We start from the raw sequence: 24,837 nt of genomic DNA, 5'->3' as shown, positions 1-24,837 counted from the left end.
AGCATGTTTGAAGATGCTGTGGTTTTAGTTCATGAACAAAAGCTGCTGCCTCCTGCAGACTGTGGCCCTGCCCCAGACGTCAGCAGTGTAATTACACCTGCTGAACTTAGCCTAGACTGAGCTTGGCTCCCTCCGTCTCAGCTGTCCTTAGCAAGAGGGGGAGGAGTGGGGGGAGGGATTCGAGGCTCTTGTTTAGTCTGCTCTGAGCCCTGCTGTGTCCAGAGCATGCTGACACCTTTAGAGGAGGTATACTGGATTATGGGGAGAAGGAGGAATAGGGCTAGTCTGAAACCCACAGCTTCAGAAAACTTGCCTAAAATAAAAGAATGAACTGGGCTTCTGGCCCCTGGTCCTTTACATGCCAGTCATCTGCATGTGCAAAGCCTCACAGGTTTGCAGTGAGCTCAAGTCTGGGGCAGGCTACTCTCCTGTTCCTTGGCTGACTCCATATGTGCCATGTGTTTGAGCGCTCATTTCTTTGTTATATAACTCCTTTCCTGACCACACTGGCCTGTATACTTTCCTCAGAACAAACCAGGCATTTTCATGTTGCCAGTAGCTCTGCTGATGTTAGTATTCTGTAAACAGCTCATCTGTGGAGTGTGCAAGCCTGCCCTCCTCCTATTGTCCTCCACACTCCATGCATGGATGGCATTGCACCATCCACCAGCTTCGACAAGAAGGCAGTGTAAGTCAGTCTAACGCCTTCTGCTTCCGTGTCTAACAAGCCGTCTGTCTGAGGATTTCCTTTCAGGGCCATCTCTCCACTGTCACCCCCTTACCCTAGCTCAGACGTTAGAACAAGAGTCCTAGAGTAGCCATATTGTTGGCCTCCCTTCTTTAGGATCTCCTTCAACCCAGCTTCTTCCTGGCAAAACTGTTTGCTCCCATGCTCTAAAACCTTCAGGGCAACTCAAATTCCTCACCCAGCAACCTTGTACTCTGCAACCCATCATGAGCGTTCTGCCACCCTGTCTCTAAGAGAAGATGTAGGGATGGTGGTTTGCTTTGAGACTGGAGCTGGTACCTGTTGGGCCCTAGGAGGCTGCCTGGGCACCAGGAGCAGTCTGCAGGGCCTTGGAACCACTTGTGTTCTAGCAGTCTTTCCATCTCCACACCTCCTCATTCACCCCCAAATCCACACATGTTCACAGGTAGCACTTGGTGTAGGACGGACTGCTTAGTAATGGTGATTAGAGGAAACATAACAGTTTCCTCAGCTGCCATTCATTGAACTCTTACTACATGCCAAGGCTTCCGTCTCCTCTAATACCTAACGAACCCTGAAAGATTCAGACCATCTACATTTCCCACGTGTGTAAGAAGGGCACCAGACTGTTCAGGAGCTTGTACAAGGTTCATCCTCATATGTGGCAGGATCATTGTATTGTATTTTGATTGAGTTCTCATGAGCTAGGTTCTATAGTCAACGGCCTCAGAGTTTCTACAGGGTAAAGTGAGTACCAGAATGTTGATTGGCTGATGGCTTGGTTGAATGGATCAGTGTTCTTCCCATTGAACTTGCCTTCAGGGTTAAGAGGAACTTGGCTGAGTGTCTGTAGCTTATGCCAAGAAGTATGGATTTTGTCTCATCTCCTAATGCCCAGCTGTACACAGACATGTTCCCTCCTACTCAGTAACAAACTGCCTGGAACTCTTTCCTGGCTCATATTTACAAGAGAATGTGATAAATTCCGTATTGATCCCTCCTGTTCCACTGTAAATTTTGCAAAAGATGATTAAATAGAGCAATAGAGTCTGCAGGCATTGTGGCTCAATATGTTGTGGACTGGTGTATCGACCTCCTCCATCCAAAGGCAGTCTGCGCCTATCCCTGCTGCCCCAGACCAGTAATTAAAATCCTGTGAGACTGGGATTTAAAATCCAATCATATCCCTGAATCAAGCCTTCCAGCCTCCCCGTGTGACGAGTGCAATAAGGTAACGGCAGGAGCATGTTTATGTCTGTGCTGAAGCAGTCCCCATAGGGTGGGTAAGAGATGGAGAGGTAGGGAGCCCTGCTGGCTAAATCACTTCACCCTGACACCACGGCAACTTGTAAGACAAGCTGCAAGTGCATAAACAAGTCCCAGCCAAAGACCACAGCTCAGGCCCTAAGAGCAAAACATGAAGCACAAAATTCACAAATCTGGCTTCACTGCATGCTCCTATCCCCACAGACAGCGTGGTTAGGTTCCATGAGTGATTTGGTCCTGATTAAGCTACTTGGGGAATTTGGCAGGCAGATGTGTGTGAATTCTCACCAGAACTCTTTGACTTAATCTTAACTGCAGCTAGACTTCCTTGTACTTCAAGTCCTGCAGTCAAGGCACAGGCTACTGTTGGAGACAGGTGTGCCTACTCTCCACCCTGCAGGGTCAAGTGCTCCCTGGGAGCAGAAACTTCATCTTACTTTCATATCCCTCATACCTACCCAGTACAGTGACAGACAGAAGAGGACCCTCAGAAAGTGCCTTAGAGTGAATGAGGGAGTAGTTAGTTAATATTGAAAAATAGGGCCTGGCTGGACAGGTAGATCAGTTCTTACTGCTCTTGCAGAGAGAACAGAGTTTGAATTACAACACCCACATGGTGGCTCACAGCCATCTGTAACTTCATTTCCAAAGGATCTGACATCTTCTGGCCTACATAGGCATCAGGAAAACATGTGGTACATAGACATACATGCAAACAAAATACCCATTTGCATAAAATAAAGATCTAAACAAAATACTAAACTGTGCACTTAGCAAGTTGCTGTCCGTTCAAAGCATGTGCCCTTCTGGTGCTGTGGCTTGGCTAGGCCGTACTCTATCTTCATACTCTCTGCTTAGCAGGTCGGCTGTGGAGCTGCATCCACAGGTCTTACTATCAACGTCCCGTTTCTGCACTGCAGCAGGCTCGGCTCTGAACTACCTTTTTTTCTCCAGATCAAACCACCAACCAATTCCTTGAGCCATTTTTCTCCTGTGGCTTCTAAAGCCTTCTCTACATCAGTTGTATTTCCCAGAACAGTCTTTCTATTTTGTGTCTCTTCCAAAACCTCTGACTCCTCATTTGTACTTTACCTCTTTAGTGTCAGTCTTCTGTCGGAAGCATTTGGTACCCTTCCCACCCTAATTACATCTGCAGATTTAGTGAGTAGCCCAGCCCTGTGATGTCCATATCAGAAATAAACATGCTGAACACGACTAAACTTGCTTACTGTCACTGGAGACTTTTCTGGTCCATCTTTTACCCCACCCCCTGGGGTCTGGGTGGGTGCCTCTTAGTCCCTGACTGACATTCCGTATGTTACTGGCATCTGGCCCACACTCCATTGTGACCACAAGCTTTTCCAGAGACATCCCATCAAATGTCTGATAAAGTCACCCTTTGCCTTAACTACCTGACTGAGCTCACAGGTGATCCTGATACAGATGGGACCCATCAGATGCCCAACTGTCACCCCGTCTTTCTAGAGGTTCACAAAGCTCTCTACTAATCTATATGTTTGCTTCTGGAAATGAGGCACCCTGTGGAAAGTTTATGATAAGATGATTGCTTTTATCACTCAAGAAAATGACTCAAAGACTATTTTACTACATTTATTTATATGCAGTGTGTATGTATTCACATGTGCACACATATATGCGCATGCCAGCTCCTACTTACGGAGGACAGAAGACAACTTGAGGGAATTAGCTCTCTCCTTCATCATATGAGTTCCTAGGCTCAACTGCTAGTAACCAGGCTTGGTGGCAGGTTCCCTTACCTGCTGAGCCCAAGGACTGAGATTGTTTTCTGCTGTCAGCTGGGGCTGTGGTTTCTCTTCTCCCCAGACCAGTGGTGCGTAAGGGAAAGAGGCCAGTCCATCTCCTCATCCCTCCATCCAACAGGATCAGTTTCTCAGTCATCTGGCTCTCTCCTGCTGCTTCCACTGGGTGCCAGTCTTTGGCCTGTTTGTTAAGTGGGACTTACTGGAGTTTCTGAGGGAGGCCATGAGGAACATGACTTTCTGTCCCCCAAACTCCAGGAGACAGTGGAGCCCCTCTGGCTGGCCATGGGGGGGAGGGGCAGTGAGGAGAGGTTCCTGGGTGATGATCAGGAAGTTGAGTTTCTGGGGCTCACCATTTCCCTTATCCAGAAGGGGAACCCTGGATGGGAAGAAAGAAAATGTCTGTCCCCAACTCACATTGAGAAACTCAGCTGTCTTGCTGGGGCCTGAAGCATCTAAGCACATTGGAAGGGAAGGAAAAAAAGATGTCTTTCTGTGTTTGAGTCATTGGGCCTTTGGTGATACTTTGAGGTGGGGTAGAGGAACAGAGCTAGTTTCTTTTAAAATTTTCAAACATTTATGAAAGAGATTTGAATCCCTGTTTTAAATCTTAGCTTCCCTGTTTGCCTGCCATATGACCACAGGCAAATTATTCCAACTCTGAGCCTGTTTGCTCTCTGGGTCATGAATTATTCAGGCACAGTATGAGACTGTGTACCCAGCAAATGTTAGCCCTGCTCTTACTCTTCCAGAAGACCAGACTGTCTGTAAAGTGGAAAGAAACAAGACCTCTTGTGCTTTCTTCACTGAATTGCTAAGGATTAAACCCATGGGTATAGCCAGTAAAAATGCAGCATGGAACACATGCCTTTTAACTATCCTTGGCTAGGAGGTATATATTTATATATACTTGCCTGTAAGAGTTTGCATTGTGTGTGCATTGCAGTGGTCATCATGTGGTGAATAGAGGACACTCCAGATAAAGCCTCAGGAGATGGGACTTTCTTGTTCCTCCTTTGTCACTCTCAAGTGTCAGACTCCTGCCTCTGTCTGTCCTCAGGAGTTAAGGAGCCTGGCTGTGACAACTGATAGGTAGCAGGCCATGACCAGAAAAGGGAATGAGGAGAGCAAGATCCCAGAGAGTAGGTTCCTGGCCACTGGCCTTGAAGAATGTCGGACCAACTTGGTAATCAGGAAGACAAGGAGCAAGGCTCTGCACTGAAGGAACTGTTCAGATACCATATCAGAGAGTGGCAGGGAAGACACATGGCTGGTTCACCATCCTTCTGAACACTTCCTTGATAGGGAGCTCACTACCAGAAAGTCTAGTCTACATGGGTACCTCTGGTCATGGAGGACCTCTCTAATAGTCACCAAAACCGCTTACTGGAGATGGTAAAGAGACTGCCAACACTGTGAAAGTCAGGACGAAGGAAGCAGGGGCAGAGGTAAATGTGAAAAGGAAGAATAGATGTGAAAGACTTTACAGAGATCACTGTCAGCCATATTCAAACTTTCTGTCTTACTCAATCCTCATAAAATCCATAGAGGTTGCAGTAGTACAGCAGCCACCAGCAGAAGTAGTAGGTGGTGCTCCTCACCCACCTGCTCCAGCTAGTGGGGGGAGTGCGTCTCCTCTTCCACCTACAGTGGAAAGATAGAGTAAATCTATAAAGATGAGTCAAGACCAGTCAAGAGTCTAGGGACTCTTGCTTACAGGAACAAGGGGCATGATCACACACTCCACATTAGACTCTTCCAGCAGACTGAACAATTCAGACTCTTCCAGCAGACTGAACAATTCGCATCAAAATATAGCTCCCGAGAAGACAGTTTTTCCTGGCAAATAAGTGCATCTGTGCTGGGCCCTCTGCTGGTGTTAGCAAAGTGAAGACAGTGTATGATGATAGCCTTTAATGGGAGAGATTCTTGCAGGAAGACAGGCAGGAGGTTATGGGAGCACAGATGATGGTATCCACCCTTTACTGAGTACTATCCCATCCTAAAACAGCCTGGGGAGGGGGGCAGTCAGGAAGCCTTTCTGGAAAAGACGACTGATTCAGTCTTAAAAGATGGAGTCAGTGGTGCCAGGGGACACCCTATTCCAGATGCAGTAGAGGGAAATACTTGGAAATAGGAAGAGCTCATATGAAGGTCTTCCCATTCAGAATGTGTGTGGTTATGTCAGACCAAAGGTGGATGCTAGAGCCAAACAGCTGTTCCCTAGGCACAAGTGAGCCAGGCCTCCTCACCAACACCCTTTACTATCTTCACCTGGGTGAAAAGATCCCAGCCAGCCACAGCTGCACCAACCAGCACCAGCACCATGCACAACCAATCACCTCTACCCTACTTTCTGGGCCCGATCCCTATTGACAGATCTCCCAGAATCTGAAGGAATTCAAGACAAATGGTTAAGAGGATGGAGTTAATAAAATTTGAAAAATTGAGGCCTGTCACTCCACTAAACTTTTTTCAATACCACTGACAGAAACATATTTCCCCAATGAGTGACCTTCCACAGCTGTAGCGGGCAGGCGCAGCCGCGCTGCCAGGAAGCTGGGCTGCTATTTATCAAATATTATAAGCTGGGACAACTAATCTGGAGCAGGAGAGGAAGGAGGGGTCCTGCACCACACTGCCTAGGGTGCTCCAGGTGTTTGCCCCAGCCCCAGACAGCCAGTGGGAGGTGACGGATGGCCTGCGATTAGCGCTCCCACCTCCTCCCAGCCCTCTCACTTGCTCCCAGAGGTCTGACCCTCTAGACCAGCTGCTTGGCCTGGAGGGGCCCTGGGTGGGAGGCAAGGGGAGGTCAGGCCAGGGCACGGGCCATCCTGATGCTCCCGGAGAGGGCAGCCGGGTGAGGCCCAGCATGGTTATTTATTGGAGTGTAATGGTTTGTGGCCGTTGGTCGTGAAGGTGAAATCGATCAGTGGTAGAAGTCAGGTTCTATCAATTATTAGAGCAATTAGTCAAGTCAGAGGGAGGGTATGAGGCTGGGGGAGTAATATTGGATGGACATTATCCAGGTGCCCCTGCCTCAGCCTTCCTAAAGTGGGGGCACATGTGCTGCCCTGAGGCTCAAGAACCTTGGAGAACCCGACTGGTTTCTCCTGGTGAGTAGCCTGACCCAAGAGTCTTCTGGACTGGATCCAAGGCCCAGCACTGTAAAGGTGGCCCCTGGCTGGCTGGCTGGCCCAGGTGTAGAGATGTCCTACCTGTCCCCACCCTATGCTTTATGAGAAGTGACATGACTCCTGCTAGAAATTACTCAGTGGCCAATGTTTATGGCGCACATTTTTCATTCTGTAAGCAAATATAGATCACTGACAGCACTTGTTTAGGGCGGCTAATCTCACCCTCTCTTCTTTCTTCCACTGCCTTCTTCCTACCTCCCCCCCCCCAGCCCTCAACCCCTCCCCTACCCACTCCTCCCTGCCTTTCTCTGGTTCTTCCCCTCCTGGAGATCTCCTAATCCCCATTGCACAGAGCACATACTTAACAGCAGAACTCCCCTCCTGGCGTTGAGAGAAGCCTCTCCTTTCCTCCCTTGAACTCCTGCCAAAGCTGTGCTATAGGGGTGAGAGGAATGCTGTCCAGCACTGGCTCCTCAGACCTTGCCAGTCCCATTCAGTACCCGGCACCCAGAAAGCAGAACCACGCCAAGAAATAAACCCCCCCATGCTCTGGTCCGTCTTGAGCTCTGTGGTTCTTGTCAGTCTTCCCATCTTTCAGCACAGAGGTCAGCCTCTGCCTGCCCTGTCAAGTGCTCGTGTCCCCATAGCTGTTGGAGAACTGAATTTATGTTAGACTCAAACTCAAAGGAGACCTGTATCTTAAAAACAGGAAAAGGTGTCTGCAAAGACTGGTCACATGACTGACGTAAGGATTTGAGAAAAGGTCTTAAAACATTCAAAGGAATCATTGGCCAAATTACCAGTTACCAAGGAACAGTAAGGAGAGATTAAAACATGACAAAACAGATTCCCAGCACTCAGGCTAACAAGGCTATGTAAAGCTAACATAAGGTGGGCTATGTAATGAGTTTAAGGTTAGCTGTCTCTAAAGCCAAAAACAAGATAAGCATTGGGAGATGGGACTAGAGAGAGCTCATGGGTTAAAAGCGGATGCACCAGGCAGCTCACTCAACACCAGCTCCCATGCCTCTAACCTCTGTAGGCAGCTCCCTCCCTCCCCCTACACACACACACACACACACACACACACACACACACACACAGTAAAACTCAGGCCTGGGGGGAGGAATATAAGGAAGAAACTGCCCATTGGCCTTGCCAGTCCCCATCCTGCACCCAGAGCAGCTGCTGCTGTGCCTCTGCAGTGTCCAGTGAGTGTCCGCTGATCTAAAAGGAAGATTGAGGCTCTGTTTGAGCATCTTAGGTCTTAAAAGACTAAAAACAGGAGTAATGATAAACACTCATATACTCATTCCACTGGTCTTGCAGGAGAGGGCAGCCTTACTGGTTGGTGCTCAGTAGACACCAGTGCTGAGGCAGGAAGATCTCTCCTTGCACCTCCGGAGACACTCCCCATCCCTGGAGGGATTTCAGCACTGATGCATTATTGCCACTCTGTTGAGGTGTGGAGAAAAACTGGACCAAAATGGAGTCCTGGCTCAAAACAGTAGGCCTACCGCTAATGGTTGCACTTGAGACCAGTTTCCCATGTCTGTATGTTGGAGATTTTGATTCCCCAGGGTTGGAAATGTTAGATGAAAAGACAAAAACATGCTAAGTGTCAAGCCAAGGACAAATGCAGTGATCAGTAGACTGTCACTCCAGGGCATCTACTAGAAAGGCATGAAGCAAACAAACCAGAGATGGGCATGGTAGTGTACACAGCTAGTCCCAGTAGTCTGAAGCAGGAATGGCTGAGCCTGGGTATTCAAGGCCATTTTGAAGAGTGGGTAGGTGTGGCTACTTAGTCACCAATATCTGTAAAGCACCCAGAGGAAGATCTTGAGTTCAAGATCAGCCTGAGCTATATAGCAAGACAACATCTCAGGAAAACAAAAGGCAAACAAAAATACAAGAGAGACTTGTACTGTTTATGAAATAGATAAGAAAGCATGGTATCTTCACAGAACAGAATATTACAGCCGTGCTACCACATGAAGGAAGCTTGGAAATAATTGTACCATGAAAGAAGCCACACATGATGACCACACATCTCACAGTTCAGTTATGTTATATGACATAGCCGCAAAGAGAGAAAGTCAAGGGTTAGGGGTGGCGTTGGTTGGTTGGGCTTTTCGTTTTGTCTTGTTCATTGTTTGTTTTGTTGTTTTTGTTTTGTTTGGGGGGAGTTGGTAATTGGTATGGGGTTTCTTCATGGGAAGGGGGTAAATTAGATATTAGTAATGGTTATACAACCTGAGATTAAACACTATATGGTATGCTTTAAAACAATGGATTTGGGGCTGGGGAGATGACTCACCAGGAAGAGCATCGACTGCTCTTGCAGAGTCCCTGGGTTTGATTCCTAGCATCCATGCTGTGGCTCACAACCCCAGTGACACCCTCTCCTAGCCTCTTCATGTACCAGGCACCAGGACTTTCGGGGCCTGGGAATATAGTCCAGTAGTAGAGCACTTGCCCAGAGTGTGTGAGGCCCTGCTCCCAGCACTGGGAAAAAACAAAAACAAAAAGGGGGCAGTAATTTATGGTATATGAAGTCTGTTAATAAAATATTGATATTTTATGTTATATTAATATTTATTCCTGATCAAAAACAAGATCATATATAATCTTTGGGGGGGGATAGAAGTTGTGGTTGTAATTGTTGTTTTGTTTTTGTTGAGACAGTATCTCAGTATGTAGCCTTGGCTGCCCTGGATCTTCTGTCTCAGCCTCCCAGGTGCTGGCATGAAGGCACATGCCACCACACCTGACTTAGTTTTTTCTTATTTAAAAGTTTTCCATGCCCCATCTCCTTCCCCCAAACATGCAAGCACTTAGTGAATGTTTACTATCATCACTAAGTTATGGAATCTAAAGAAGCAGAACTCCAGTGGGGAGTTTTATAAAGTGAGATAAATGTTCCCAGAGGCAGATTTGGAAGCGCTGGCTTTGCTCCTGTCCACAGTGATCAGCGCCCACGTTGAGGGGGCTCCCGCTGTGCTCTAATGGCCTTGAAGTTCCTCTTCAGGCTGTTCAGGGTTAGAAAGGAACCCTTTTATATGACTGTGAATCAGGTTCCTTTGTATGCAGTTATATTGGAAAATGTGAGCGTTTTAGTGAATGTATTTAAGTATATGAATGCATGTGCTGGCATTTCGTTAGTTATATGAATTTATGAATTTATTTGCAGGATTTTGTTAGCATATTTGGCTCTCTGTATGGGTATGTGAGTGTGTGTGTGTGTGTGTGTGTGTGTGTGTGTGTGTGTGAGAGAGAGAGAGAGAGAGAGAGAGAGAGAGAGAGAGAGAGTGTGTGTGTGTGTGTTGTAATAGTAATAGTTGTAGAATTAAGAAGGACCTAGTATCATGATCTCCATTAGGAAGGACCACTTATTCTCTCCTTCCAGAGAAACCTGATGTTTTTCCTGCATCCCTTCTGTAATCTCATAAATTTCCATGGAGATTCATACTGAAATTGAGGTGCCCAAGCCACCTGTAGGTAAATACTGAGGACCCACTAATCATTCATATATCCTTCTTTTTCTGCCAGGAGCCAACCCCCTTCAGAGGAATGAGATGGGCCACACACCCCTGGATTATGCCCGGGAAGGGGAGGTTATGAAGCTTCTGAAAACTTCTGAGACCAAGGTGAATAGAGAGGAGGCTGGGGGACTCCACGCATCATTTAACCTTCTATCCTTTGGGGGGGGGGGGGTTATAGGTGTTTTGCCTGTGTGTATGTTATGTACTATGTGCATGCAGTGCCCCCAAAGAGGCTGCAAAAGGGCATTAGATCCCCTGGAACCAAGCTCAGACAATTGTTAGCAGCTATGTGGGTGCTGGGAATAGAAACCAGGTCCCCTGCAAGACCAGCCAATGTTCTTAATGCTAAGCAATCTCTCCAGTGCCATGACTTTCCACTTTTTAAATTACTTCAGGTTCTACACCTTCTTAGGTAATCTTTGGTTTTCTGGAATCTGAACTCACTACATGGCACTTCCAGAGTAAGTTACCAAAACTAAAACAAATGCAGTTAAGCACAGGATATATAGTAGGTTCTATTCAGGAATGACCCTAGAATACATGTCATTCTTGATCCTTTGTTCTTTTTCTAGCCTGCAGATCAGCTGAAGTGCCTTAAGATAACCCCAAGTGCTGGGATTGCAGGCATGTGTCACCAAGCCAACCCTTGATTGTCTGTCTAAATTTACACTTAGCCCTGGCCTTACCAAGAACAAGGTTTCTGATCATGACTGTGGAGAGAGAGAGGCCCAAGCCATTTGCAGCTTCTGAGAATTAACTTTTTTTCCCCCTGATTTCTTGAGAGGGTTTGTTTCTCTGTGTATCCCTGGCTATCCTGGAATTCACTGTATAGAACAGGATGGCCTCAAATTCACAGAGATCCACCTGCTTGTGCCTCCCAAGTGCCAGGATTAAAGGTGTGCATCACTGCCACCTGGCTGTCATGTTCATTTTTAGGGTGAACTTCTTTTCAGCAGAAGATACCAGCCAAAGGAAGTTTTGAGTAAAGCATGAGTTCATTAGGCCTCACATACCCTACAGCCTCCAACAGCATCCTTTCTCACCAGAGCTCCTTCACACATTCCAGAGCCTAGCACACATCTAAATAAGAGATGCCTCCATCCTAATGCTATTTTCTCAACCAAACTTTCAAACTAATTAAAAAATAAGGCTAAGGCTCTTACTGTCTACAGCAACAGAACCTACCATCTGCTGCATTTGAATAGAACCAGAGTCACAAATCTCAGACCTTGCGGGAACCTAGATCATCATTAGACCTATGATGGGAAATCTTTTTTTTTTTTTTTTTTTTTTTTTTTTTTTTTGATTTTGGTTTTTTCAAGACAGGGTTTCTCTATGTAGCCCTGGCTGTCCTGGAACTCACTCTGTAGACCAGGCTGGCCTCGAACTCAGAAATCCACCTGCCTCTGCCTCCCAGAGTGCTGGGATTACAGGCATGCGCCACCACTGCCCAGCTATGATGGGAAATCTTAAGAAAGCAAAACAAATGAGTCAGAGGGAAATGGCCCTGTTCTGGTTGAAGGGAAGATGGCCCTGAGTGTCACCCATGCATCACACATACTTTTCCCTCCTGCGAGCTGTGGAGAGGGCGCAGTTGTAGAATGAATATGAACTTCTGAAGTGTGAACCTGCTGGCTTGTTTTACTCCTGTAGATACTGGAGCCAGGGTTATGATGTGACATGTCATAGGTCCCACATTGAGTTTGCATCAAAACTGAAACTAACTTGCTTGACCATAAGGCAGGACCTGGCCTGGAGTCCTGGGCTTCTGATCCCTTGTCTTTGCTCTTTCTAACACTGAGGTCTTGTCCAAAGAGATAATTCAGTGTGACAGGTCTCCAACCTACTGGCAGATATCTGCTAGTCTGAGACACCAAAGGCTTGGATTCTTATCCTAGCTCTGTCACTGTGCCTGTGTGACCTTGGGACAAGTGCTTTCCTCACTAAAACCTCCTGGAGCTGGTAAAGCTCCAGGAGAGAAACACACTGAACTGAAGAGTCGCTGGGATTCAGCTGGCTGTATGAGTGAGTGCACAGCCCTCAGGATAAGCTGGACTGTGCTGCTTGGAGACATCCAAAATGTCAATGGTTTGAACAGCAAAGGCTCTCTTTGCCTTTTGCTGGTGTTTGCTTTGCTGGGGGGTAAGGGTAGGCTCTGCTCAATGAGGCACTCAGACCCCACCTTCAGAGCACACTCCCCCTCCACCCTACCCCAGCCCCATTTGCTGGTTGCTTGCCAGAGGGAAAGAATACTCTGAAGTGTCTTAACTTTTCAGTTGGGAGCTGACAAGGTAGCACTTCACCTCACAAAGCCACACAACCTGAATTGGATCTCTAAAACCCGTTAAGGTGGAAGGAGAGAACCAGCTCCACAGAATTGCCCTCTGACCTCTACAGCCATGGCAACACTCCACAGCTGACTACTCAGCCTGGAAGTAAGACCATTTACTTCCTACAACTCACTGGTCAGAACTAACCAAAGGATCCCATCAGATCAAAGGGGGCAGAAGAAGTAACCCTACCATTACAAGGAGAGCTGGAACCACTTGTTGATCAACCTCACTCCTTGTCTTAGGATAATTTCCTCAAGAGAAGGAATGAGCTAAGAAATGGTAGCTAGCTTTTCATAGCCCACCCAGATTGGTCCTTGGACCAAAAAGAGTTACAGAATTCAAGGAGCTGTTGTTTCCCTCCCTGTGTTCAGATTGCATGCCCTTCCCCACATGCTCTCATGAAACAAATGAACAAGCGTCTTAGAGTTAGCACAGGTAGTTAGAGCCACTGACGGACGGCCGCGTAACAAAGTGTCGTTATGGCGGGGAGATGGATCACAGCGTTAGACTTGTACCGAGGCTAGAACCAGAGTGGACAAACTGATGGCTGCTTTCACCTGTGCAAGGCAGACCCTGCTCAAGCTCCAAGGGCAGCGCAGCAGATGTTGAGCCCTCAGAATCTGTCTGTCAAGAACGGCAGTGCGGTGACTAGAATGCTGTGCCTTTAAGTGATAGAGGGCAACAGGGGTATCAGGCTGGGGAGGAGAGGCTACTGGCTCCAAAGTGCAGGGTGGCTGTCAGTGTGAGGAGGAGACATTCCATGGCAGAGCTCTCCGAGGCAGAAGGGCTTGCTTCTGCGGGAAGGGGCTCTGTAGCTTCACAGCTGGAAGTCTGTTCTCTGGTGTCAGCTCTGTGCCCTCAGCCAGTGGAGACCCCATCCCTCCTGAAGGCCGAGCACTCTCCACCTCTCCACCTCATCGCTCTGCTGTCTACTTCATCTTTAAGTAGGTTATTCCATCTCTCCTTTCTCTTCTGCTTGTTTTCACCAAACTGCAGAGTCTATGGGGAAGCACTGCTTTAGCCCGGAGCTCCATCTCCAGCTGCCAGTGAGTAAGCAGAGCTACCCCTCAGAGTTCAGGCCCTACTGTCAATTCAGTGACGCACACTTGGAGGCCACTGAGGGCCTGGCCTCAGGTTGTGTCTGGCAGTAGGTCCCTCCTGGCTGTGTCTTTTGTGATTGTCTTAGGGTTTCTGTGGCTGTAATGGAAACACTGTACTGACCAAAATCAACATGGGAAGGAAAGGGTTTGTTTTGTTCATAGTTCCACCAAAAGCAGTGAGGGTAGGAACTCACACAGGACAAGACCCCTGAGGCAGGAGCTGATACAGAGGCCATGCTTACTCACTGGCTCAGGCTGCGTTCTTTCAGAACCACCAGCCCGAGTATGGCACTACCCACAGTGAGCTGGGCCCCCTCATCAATCATTAGTTATACAAATGCCTACAGGCTTGCCTATAGCCCAATGTTATGGAGGCATTTTCTTAATTGCAATTCCCTCCTCTCAGATGACCTGTCCAGTTGACACAAAGCCATCCAGCACAGTGTTACTACTCTGATCTATCATGCTCCCACTCCCTTCCTCCTGCACTGCACTCCCAGTACCCAAGCCTCTTCCACCTTGGAAGGGTATTAGCATCATATGTCTGGTTATGGAAGATTTGGGAGGAAGATGGGAGAGTGTAATGTTATTTCACCTATTTATGAATGGCAGCTCTATGCTGGACTGTGGGCTAGATAGCCAAAAACAGATGAGTAAGTCACTCCAGGAGCTGGGGGCCTGGCAGGTGTCAGGCCGATGAATCAGAGGTATGACTCGTCAAGAAAGGCTTCCCAGAAGAGAGGTCAACTCCCAGCCCAGTCTCCCATAAAAGTATCCTAACCTGCTGCCTATGTTTAAGTACTATTCATATGTCATCCCTACCTGTTACTGATCATCAAGACACTGTTGTGTACATGACATATCCTTTCTCTATCCCTGTAAAACTCGTGAAGCTGCTCTTAATACCTGTCCCACAGATGGGAAGCCTGAATAGGAAAGAAAGAAAGAAAGAAAGAAAGAAAGAAAGAAAGAAAGAAAGAAAGAAAGAAAGAAAGAAAGAAAGAAAGAAAGAAAGAAAGAAAGAAAGAAAGAAAGAAGAAGAAGGAAGGAAGGAAGGAAGGAAGGAAGGAAGGAAGGAAGGAAGGAAGGAAGGAAGGAAGGAAAGAAGAAGGAAAGAAGGAAAGAGGAAGGAAGAAGGAAAGAGGAAGGAAGAAGGAAAGAAGGAAAGAGGAAGGAAGAAGGAAAGGAAAGGAAAGGAAAGGAAAGGAGAAAGATAGATGTGACACACAGAAACCAGGTTGTCCAAGGGTCTTAAATGTGCCTCTATGGTACTGTATTAACTCTTTCCAGACCATATCTCTGTCTCTTTACATAGGTGCTCTTTCTGTCTAAACCTACTGGCAACCATGTCTTAAATGCCAACCCAGACTTCCAAAAATGTGACACAGGACTTAAGGCATTGAATTTTCTCCATCTATTGCCAGGTGGCAAATGGGATGGTGACAGGCTGTAGGGTAGACTCTACTGCCATGTCCCTTCTGTATTACGTCCTCATCTGCCAGGTGTTTGTGTCACCTGCTCAACCCAGAGGTGATTCTGGAAGCTCCCCTCCCCTTACTATTAGTGATTTGCGAATATTTAAAATTATCCATAAGCCCAACTTTTTTTACTTTATTTCTCCTCTTAAAATATATCACTGACTCTCAGAACCTGTCACCTTAGTTGGACAAAATGATTTTCTCAAAATGACTTCTCGGGTTCTCTAGGTCTCAACGTTCTCCAGGCCTTAGATTCTTTTACCTCCTGGGAAGATCCAAAGTGGGAGAGGCCCAGCCACTGTCCCTAGCTTGCTGTCCTACTGTGGGAGAGACAAGTATTCTTAACTAAAACAAACAAACAAACAAAAAACTGGCAGTACCTCAGAGGGGTACACAGCGAGTTGAGTTGGGGGCATTGTGGGAAACCTACCCCTCTCCTGGCAGGATGAGCAGGGCAGGCGTCCTAGAGGGGTTCGCCTAGATCTCACTTTGAATGATTTTAGCACATGGAGAGCTTAATACTTAACGCCTAAACCATCTTCATGTCCTAACTAAGGGATGAGAGAGAGGTTGAAATATATCTCTGTGCACATGATGGCAGATAAAACAAAAATATGGGGAGCTATCCCATGATGAATATTCAGCTGAGGGGGATGCACGCATGCCAGCCGCAGCTCCTCTCCAGATCCTCACTCCACTGAGACTCACGAGGAATTTATTGCTCATTTTAATCACACCCAGAGAATGAATTGGCAGGAATATTAGGCAGATAAGCCCGTCCTATATATTTTATTTGCATATCCCAGTGGCAGCATCACAAGCATAATCTCTGGCTCTATATTTTTTCATTTGCTTCAGGGTAGCTGGGGATGTGGTGCTCCCCTGGGCCCACATCCCAGGCTGAGAGCCTGGGTGCTCCTACCAGACCTGAGTGAACCTCTGCAGGAGTGCTGGGGTGGAGCACCCAGGAGGGCAGCGCCCTGCCCAGTGTGCCATGTCCTCTGCTGCACATCTCAGCACAGGTACCTATTTGCTTGCTGTCTCTATAGCCTACTATGGGCCACATAGCTGCAAGTGCTTCATGGGAACAAGCTTCTGTGAGTCCTCTCCTCCCATCCCTGCAAGAGCTTATTGATAAAATATATTTGTATAAGGAAGGAGTGCATATCAGAGACATAGTTTGTATGGTCTCACGAATAGACACTCTTGTTAAAGAAATAATCTCAGAGGCCTGCCCATTGCTAGTCTTTCCCCCTTTATTTTGTTCCAATTCCAGAAATCATGTAACAAGTTCCAAGAAACTTTTCAATTAGATGCCCAATTGTTAACATTTTAACACAGTGGTTATGTGTATGAATGGATGGACAAACAGATAGAATTAATATAATTATACATGAAGTAAATATTTTAAGGTCATATTCATAGTGATTCTTTACTCCCGTGTGTATGGGGATTTTATTGTTTGTTGGTTGGTTTATTTGTTGTAAAACAAGATTTGGGGTGGGGTGTTCCAGCAGGGTTTCTCTGTGTAGCCTTATTAGCCCTGGAACTTGCTTTATAGACCAGGCTGGCCTTGAACTCAGAATTCAGAATCCACCTGCCTCTGCTTCCAGAGAGCTGGGACTAAATGTGTGCACCATCATCCCCCGTTTTTTTTTTTTTTTTTTTTTTTTTTTTTACTTTGGAGTTTGCTTTTTTCCCCCTGTGGTTAGGGATTGAACTCAGGGCCTCGGAAGCACTGAGCATGTGCAGTACCAGTAAGCAACACACTCAGCCCACATTTATTTACATATGTGAGCACAGTTACCAAATTCAAAATATCTAAGATCATTGACATTAAATAACCTTCCCATGGTATTCAGATTTCCCAGCTCCCCAGTATTCTCTTTACAAGGAAAGATAGTCTAGGGTCTAAGTTGGATTCAGCCATCATGTTCCTCTGAAAGGGACTGGTTTCTTAGCCTCGTCTTGTTTTTCATGATCTTGCCATTGTCACAGGTATAGGCTGGTAATTTTGTAGAATGTCCTATTGCTTCCTTCTGATTCAACTCACTAGGTATTTCTGGCCAGAATATCCTCTGGTGTTTATTTTACTGTGTAGCCCAGTAGTTGAAGCAAATAGAGCGAATTTGTTTTTTCAATCTCATTTCCATAATTAGGTCTTGAACTCAGTGAAGATGGGGCTTTCTCATCCCCAGGTAGAAAGCGCAGACTCAGAGGCAGCCCGCCTGGGTCATGCTCTCTCTCTATATATATCTCTCTCTCTCTATCTCTCTCTCTCTCTCTCTTTCTTTCTCTTTCTCTCTCTCTCTCTCTCTCTCTCTCTCTCTCTCTCTTCTCTTCTCTGCCACCAGATGGCCTGGCTTGGATTCACTTGTCTCCCCAAGACAGTGACATGGTCAACCTTCATAGAACTGTGACGATCAAATCACTGACCTCGAGTCAGACAAGACTCATCAGTGCCCAAACCAGAGACTAAAGTTTGCAAAGTGACAGGATACTTACTTCACAGTGTCAAAGTCTTTCCCTAAAAATAATGATTACAAAGGGGAGAGTGGCTGTGGGAAGACCTGGCAGTTACCTTATCCAAAGAATACAAGATCAGGAATCACGGGATTGTCAGCATCATGTGTCCTGAATCTGAGAGCATCCAGCTCTTCCCTAGTCTCTTGCTTCCCATCTTAACTTTCTCTCTGGTCCTGTCTCTGAATCAACCCAGCCATTTGCACATACATGACAAGGTCAAATCACATAAGTAAATTTAAGCCAGGTCTGTGTTGGTAGCGGTTGAAACCACCCCTGGCAGGATGGCTCTGGAGCCTGCAAAGGGCCCAGTCCCATCTAGGGACAGGGGGCCTCTGGGTTGACACAGGGAGGTGTGAGATGTCATGCTTGGTTTTTTGAGACAGGGTTTTTCTGTGTAACAGCCCTGGCTGTCCTGGAACTCTGTTTGTAGACCAGGCTAGCCTCAAATTCACAGAGATCCATCCACCTGCCTCTGCCTCCTGAGTGTTGGAATTAAAGTTGTGTGCGGCTCTAGCACAAATAGAGGAGGGGACTGGAAAGGTGGGGAATGGATTCTGGAAGGTGCCCTGTGGCCAGTCCTCTTCAGGTAGATTATAGTTTATGGGCTAGTTCAAGAAGCTTTTAAGCCCATTCCTACCTCTCTCACCCCATAGTTCCATTAGCTCAGCATCCATAGCTCTTTTTTATTTCTGTTAATTTATTTATTCACTTTACATCTAGATTGCAGCCCCCACATCTTCCAGTCCCCCCTCACACGGCATCTCCCCTTCACCTCTGAGAATGGGGAAGTCCCTCCTGGGAACCAGCCCACTCTGGCACCTCAAAGTCACTGCAGGACTAGGTACATCCTCTCCCACTGAGGCCAGACAAGACAGCCCAGTTAGGGGAGCAGGCTCCACAGGCAGGCAACAGAGTCGAGGTCAGCACCCCCCACCCCGTTCCAGTTGTTGGGGCACCTGCATGAAGACCAAGGTGCACATCTGCGACATGCATATGTGGGGTGGGGTGCTTCAGTAAGGTCATTTCTTTGAGTTGGATGCCCAGGATTCTTGTGCTGTCGTCACTCCTACCCCAGTCTCCTACCTCAGCTACCGCTGCTCTCCTTCGTTGGCCTTTCTACATAGTTCTTCCCATCAACACATTTCAGGGAGTCAGACGGCTGACCAGGACTTAAGGTCAGGCTGACTTAGGAGTCAGAAATAGAAGGCACACCTGAGGGTACGAGAGAGTTTGCAAACTTGGCTTGACCTTTCTGTTCCTCTCCACCTCACAACTGCACTCTTGCTCAGTGACTTTTTCTGCCCACCTACCACCAGCACCACAGTGACTCTCTCCTTACCAACTTCATTGTCATACCTGTCACCTAAGGCGTGCCCAGTAGTCAAGATGCTTGTCACACACCTTCTGCCCAAAGCCCCCCTGCTGGCTGCTAGTCTCCGAGTGAGGCCGGCTTAGCCAGGCCTTTCAGCCCTTCCTGTAAATGCACTCAGCGTCAGAAGGAGTGCCATCTTAAATCAAGACTGATGGAAACCAGGAGCTGCCGTCAGCCGGCCAACATGCAGCATGGGGGCTGGCTTCTGCCAGCCCCAGGTGAGAGCATCTCAAGTTAATTGTTCCAGGCTTTTATTAAGAGGACGGTCACTCCCCACACCTTTCTCCTGGCAGCCCCTTCACAGGACCTCTCAGTCCAGCCCTCTGCCTCTGTTCCCTGCCATGTCTTCAAGATAAGTGGAACCCCACTAAAGCAGAGTCTTGACCTCAGTTCTGCAGCCTTTCCCCACGTGCCTTCCAAGAACCAAGCCCAGCAGCCACATGAAGCGCTTCTGAGCCCCTCCTCTCCCCCAGGTTGAGCAAATACAAAGCAAATGTTTTCCTTCTCCAGTTTTGGTTTGGTTTTTCCTACTGGCTAACTTTCCACAAGGCTGGGGCTCAGGACAGCTGCCTTTAAAAAGTGACTCATACCTAGTATAGAAAAGACCCAGTGGTCAATCCCTAGTAGTTTTACACTACAAACTAAAAAGATGATTTCTTCTATACCCTGGCAAAACAACAGAAACTACATTTGACCTGATTTAATATCCAATATGATGCAATGTTCTCAGTGTGTGTATGATACATATGCATTCCATGATGCACATGTGTGTGGAAGTCAAAGAACAACTTTCAGAAGTCTGTGCTCTCCCCAACTATAGGATTTGGGAGTTGAAATCAGGTTCTAAGATCTACAACACAAGCAAGCACTTTAACTGGTGAGCCATCTTACCAGCCCTCCTGTACATTTTTACGGACGGAATCTGATACCCTTTCAGAGATTTTTTCCTGAATAAATAACTATTTGAGGCTTGAGACTTGGGAGGATCTGGCTGTGCTCTATGATTAGTTCTAATGGAACCTTTCCAGCACCATCACGAAGCTCCCCAAATCCAGCCAGTTCATTCAGACTCTTCCCCAGAGCTTACTTGAGAGTAATTAGAACTCTTTCCCTTTGTCCGAGAAATTAATGGGACTTCTAAACAATACAGAATCTTGACCCCCGAAGAAGAGGTACAGGAAGAAGAAATGTTTTCTGGGGGAACCACAATGGTCATACCTCATACCACACAGCGGAATACTAAGTCTCATTAGACTTTACCTGGCACAAGAGGACAGGTGTGTGCTCTGAGGCCCCAGAGATGGAAACATTACAGAGACAGAATTCCATGCCATGTAAGGAAAACTGGTAGCCAGAGAAGACTGCCTCAAGTAGTCACGGTGTCTCCAGAAAATGGACCCTGTGGAGGCAGCACCTGCAGACTGAGGTACCAAGAGAGGACACCTTAGGAGGTGCTTCCAGGGCAGTAGGCATCCAAGTGGACTTGGTTCCTGGCTCTCAAGTTAAAGCACCTCTTATTTTAGTCTATGGATCTCTGCCTGTGGTCGAGTTAATAAAAAGAGTCCTGTACTTTACCTCATCCCTCCCACCCACCCACCCCAAAACATTAGCCAATTGAATACCAAATGGAATAAAGGAAGTAGTTGATGTGTGTGTGTGTGTTTGTTTGTTTGTTTGTTTGTTTGTTTGTTTGTTTGTTTGTTTTGGTACAGAGTTTTCCTCTGTAGCCCTGACTGTCCTGGAACTCACTCTGTAGACCAGGCTAGCCTTGAACTCACAGACATCCACATAATGGGAAGTAGTATTTACCCAGGGGCTGACATAGCTCAGGGTTAAAGTGCTTGCCCAGCATGAGCAAGGACCCTAGGCTCGGTTGCCACTCCCGGGAGGAAAGGGAAAGGACAAGAGACTGCCCAGCCCTTCTCAGGGGCAGGGAAGACATCCGAGTCACCTGACTGCCACCTACTACCAACCTACATTTCCTGCATGCCAGGCTCCCCAAGTGCTTCCCTCATTTCCTCCTCAAGCATCCTAGAGGGTGGGTTTAAGCACTATCTCCATGTTGTGGGGAGGGAACAAAGGTCCTGGGAGTTCTGACTACCTCAGTCTCTAGCTCTTAAATGGATGAGGTCATTGGAGTTCCTATCTGTCTACAGAGAAGCTTGTTCATTCTGCCATATAATTGTTCACTATGAGCCAGAAGAGCCCAACTTCAGATGGGAGGGGACTCTAAACATTGAGACATGGAGGCTGAGGACAGTGCCTGGCATACAGCAGTCTGAAAACATGCCCGGCAAATCCTGGCAAGCCAGCTTCAGCTTCAGTTTCCTTCAAGGTCTGTCCAACAAGTTGGCACCATTCCCAGTGAGTGTGTATGAGTGTGTGTGTGTGTGTGAAAGAGGGAGACAGAGACAGACAGAGAGAGACTTGTCATCAGCACCTTCCAGCCCAGTGGGCCTGAGTGCTGAATGGGCTGTGGACAGGGAGGAGGAAGAGGCAGATGTATGGCTGGAGTTGGCAGAGCCAGGTGATGGATGTGGCGCCTGAGGGAGCTGCACAGTGACACTCTGGATTCCAGCCGGCAAGCGTCACTCCACTGGGATCGGCGCCGAATTATTGCTCCATATGAAACCGAGGACTGATGGGAGCTTTCAGTTACAGACTGATAGCAACAGCCAAAATTGGATTGTTTGCTATTTATTTTTTTTAACTTCTGTCAAGGTCACTACTATAACAGGAAAACACTACCCAAGCAGCAGGTATTTTTCATCCACTCTGCCCTCAAGAACAATCTGCAAACACAACTTTTGTGACAGGGCCTTTACCTTAGCAGCTCTCTTCCAAGAAAGACGCCACGTTACTGTGGTCTGGGGAGAAAAGCCACCTGAAGACCTGGCATCTGCTCTCAGTTTAGGATCTGCCTGCTCTTGCCTCAGCGGATATTTCCCCACCAGGCTAGCATCCTCAGCCCCGACTACCTAGTCCCCTGTCCTCCATTTTCTTACGGTCTCCTGTGTCCTGGAAAGGCCCACCCAAGCAGTCTGTATTTGTGTATCTTCCCCTTTCTGTACATCTACACCACCCTGTCTAGCTGTTAATTCTCTCCTTTTTGTGTCCATATTTTTACATATACCAGATGCTGCTGCTGGGCCAGAGTCCATGCCAGAAACAGCTAGAGCTTGCCCAGAGGAAGCACTCTGCAGTCCGGATGAGCTCTCAGACATTTAGCAAACTCTTTTCTTTTCTTCTTCTTCTTTTTTGGTTTGGTTTGGTTTGGTTTGGTTTGGTTTGGTTTGGTTTGGTTTGGTTTGGTTTGGTTTGGTTTGGTTTGGTTTGTCGAGACAGGGTTTCTCTGTGTAGCCCTGGCTGTCCTGGAACTCACTCTGTAGACCAGGCTGGCTTCTGACTCAGAAATCCACCTGCCTCTGCCTCCCATGTGCTGGGATTAAAGGTGTGCGCCACCACCGCCCGGCCCCCAAACTCCTTTCTAGTACTGTTTTTAGTGAAGATACAGTAAGCACTTAACACTCTCAAGTCCTGAGGACAGTAACTAGTTCTGCCCAAGAACTGTCTATCGTGAGACCCTGCCACACATGCTCCTCCTGAAATAGTTCTCCAGTGGTCATAAGGCAGAGCAGGACCCTTGGAGCACCGACATAGACTTTCTACTCCACTGAGAAACATTAACCCAAGGCCCTGCTGAGGCCAGTGTCCTGAACTGTTCTTTTTCCCTCAGTACATGGAGAAGCAAAGGAAGCGTGAGGCAGAGGAGCGACGCCGCTTCCCACTCGAGCAGCGACTGAAGGAGCACATCATTGGCCAGGAGAGTGCCATCGCCACCGTTGGTGCTGGTGAGTCCCGTCCTCAGTGCTAGTCAGGTAGGAAAGGGGCAGCTGCTGTCATGAGGTGCACATCTTGCTGCCCCAAAGCCAGAGAGATGCACTCTGTATTCCAAGCTAGCACTTGCTGAATTCTGCCTGTGAACACGGGGCCTCTGTTGTCTTAAGCTCTTTAGGTCATTAGTCCTTGTAGTGCTGTGAAATGGGCACCATCGAATACCACAGTGCTCTTCTTCTGGTCCACTACCCCTCACCTCCCAGTTTAAAGGGGGACATCTGAGGCTCGGAGGAGGGGAGCTGAGCTAGAGCAGAGCTTCAGTTTCAGCCCAGCGCTCACTCCCAAACTTTGAGCATGGTTTGCCAGTAGCTGAATGGCTGGATTTTACAGAAAACATCCCAAGAAACGCCTTCTTTCCCACTGGAGAAGAACTTATTGCTACCCTGCAGCCCCCTGCCAAGCACAGCTCTCTTTCAACAGATGTGTACAGTGGGTGCCACTGAAGGCAGAGGCCTCACCTTGTTGTACAACTCGAACCTGTTGCATGGTGATTGAGGCAGGAAGCAGTTGTGAGACAAGTGTGGCTCCAAGGATGTTCTCTGGGCCAGTGGCCACACTTTTAGCCTTCCATTTACACCTGTGGAATCAGAACCTCTTATGTTTTTAAAAGGCCCTTTGGGCTTCTGCCACTCAGAGTTTCACACTGTCTTTGCCAGTCCGTCTGACTGCTCCCTCTAGACCCTAAGCCTCTCATCCCATTACATGCTCCTCACCAGGCTGTCTTGTCTCCATCATCCTCTTGTAGCATGAGCTCATGAGCCCTCACCAGGGACCTGACTTTCAGCACATGAGTGGAACCTAGGGCCTGGTCCGCACGTGGATGCTGCTGGAGTCTAGTTATATACATCTGCCTCCGCTGCCACCTACGAGGTGGGAGTCCCAGTTGAAGGCCTAACACAACATCCTGCTTGTTGGAGTCTCATAGCCACTTGGACTGGACTGCAGCTGCCCTCACAGCAACTCAGTTTCTTAGTAGGCTTCTCCTAACCTCCAACCTCCACTTCTCAGCAGCCCCTCAAGCCCAGAAGCCAGTGTTTTACATTCCCTGTGCGCCCAGCTTCTTTGGCACACTTGCCTTGCCTTTATACCCAGGTCCCCCATCAACCCCCATGACTCGGAAGCCCTTGTTTTCCTATCTGCCACACAACACACGACCTAGTCCCTATCCTCAAAATGTTGTCTTAGGTTGGACCCTGTACTTTTGATGCCAATCCCAGAGCCATTGTGTGTCACCTGTAGCTGGGCACCCAATCCCAGCTTGCCTCTTCCACTGCACTGAGCTGACCTCTGATGCCTGGCTTAGTGTCATCCCATCCTTGCAAATGTCTCAGACTGGGTGATCTGCTCTCTGCCTCCAAGAACTGTCAGAATGAGCATCCTGGGAGCTCCCTTCCCTCAAAGCCCCTCTTCTGTCTTCTGAACTCTGCATTAGGTCTGTGGTAACCTGGCTACCAGAAGTCCCACACCTTGCCCCATTGTAGAAAGACTGGCCCTGTCAAGGCTCTGGTGACCCTGCACAAAACAGTGCCTTTGGGGTCCACGTAGTCCAGGGCTGTGCCTTTGTTTTGCTTTCACTTGCTGTGTCTCTGCCTTGCTGAGGAGCCCTGCAGCTGGGATCACACTGAGAATGTCCTGCACTGTGGTCATTCCTGTGACCAGCTCCCAAAAGCTTCTGGATCCCCAAAAGAAGGAA

At 47.7% G+C, this 24,837-nt stretch overlaps 1 protein-coding gene across 1 annotated transcript in view; it reads left to right on the top strand.

Moving 5' to 3' along the window:
• Clpb (caseinolytic mitochondrial matrix peptidase chaperone subunit B) overlaps positions 1-24,837 on the top strand; it is a 123,303-nt gene that overhangs the window by 76,726 nt on the left and 21,740 nt on the right. The window contains exons 6-7 of the mRNA XM_052156744.1: positions 10,446-10,543; positions 22,984-23,098. Coding sequence (XP_052012704.1) covers positions 10,446-10,543; positions 22,984-23,098 — 213 coding nt within the window. The remainder of the gene's footprint in view (positions 1-10,445; positions 10,544-22,983; positions 23,099-24,837) is intronic.

The sequence above is a fragment of the Apodemus sylvaticus genome, chromosome 1 (assembly GCF_947179515.1).
Source record: "Apodemus sylvaticus chromosome 1, mApoSyl1.1, whole genome shotgun sequence".
Classification (NCBI taxonomy): Eukaryota; Metazoa; Chordata; class Mammalia; order Rodentia; family Muridae; genus Apodemus; species Apodemus sylvaticus.
The sequence above is the reverse complement of the archived record's forward strand: the minus strand, read 5'-3'. Positions and strand labels throughout refer to the sequence as shown.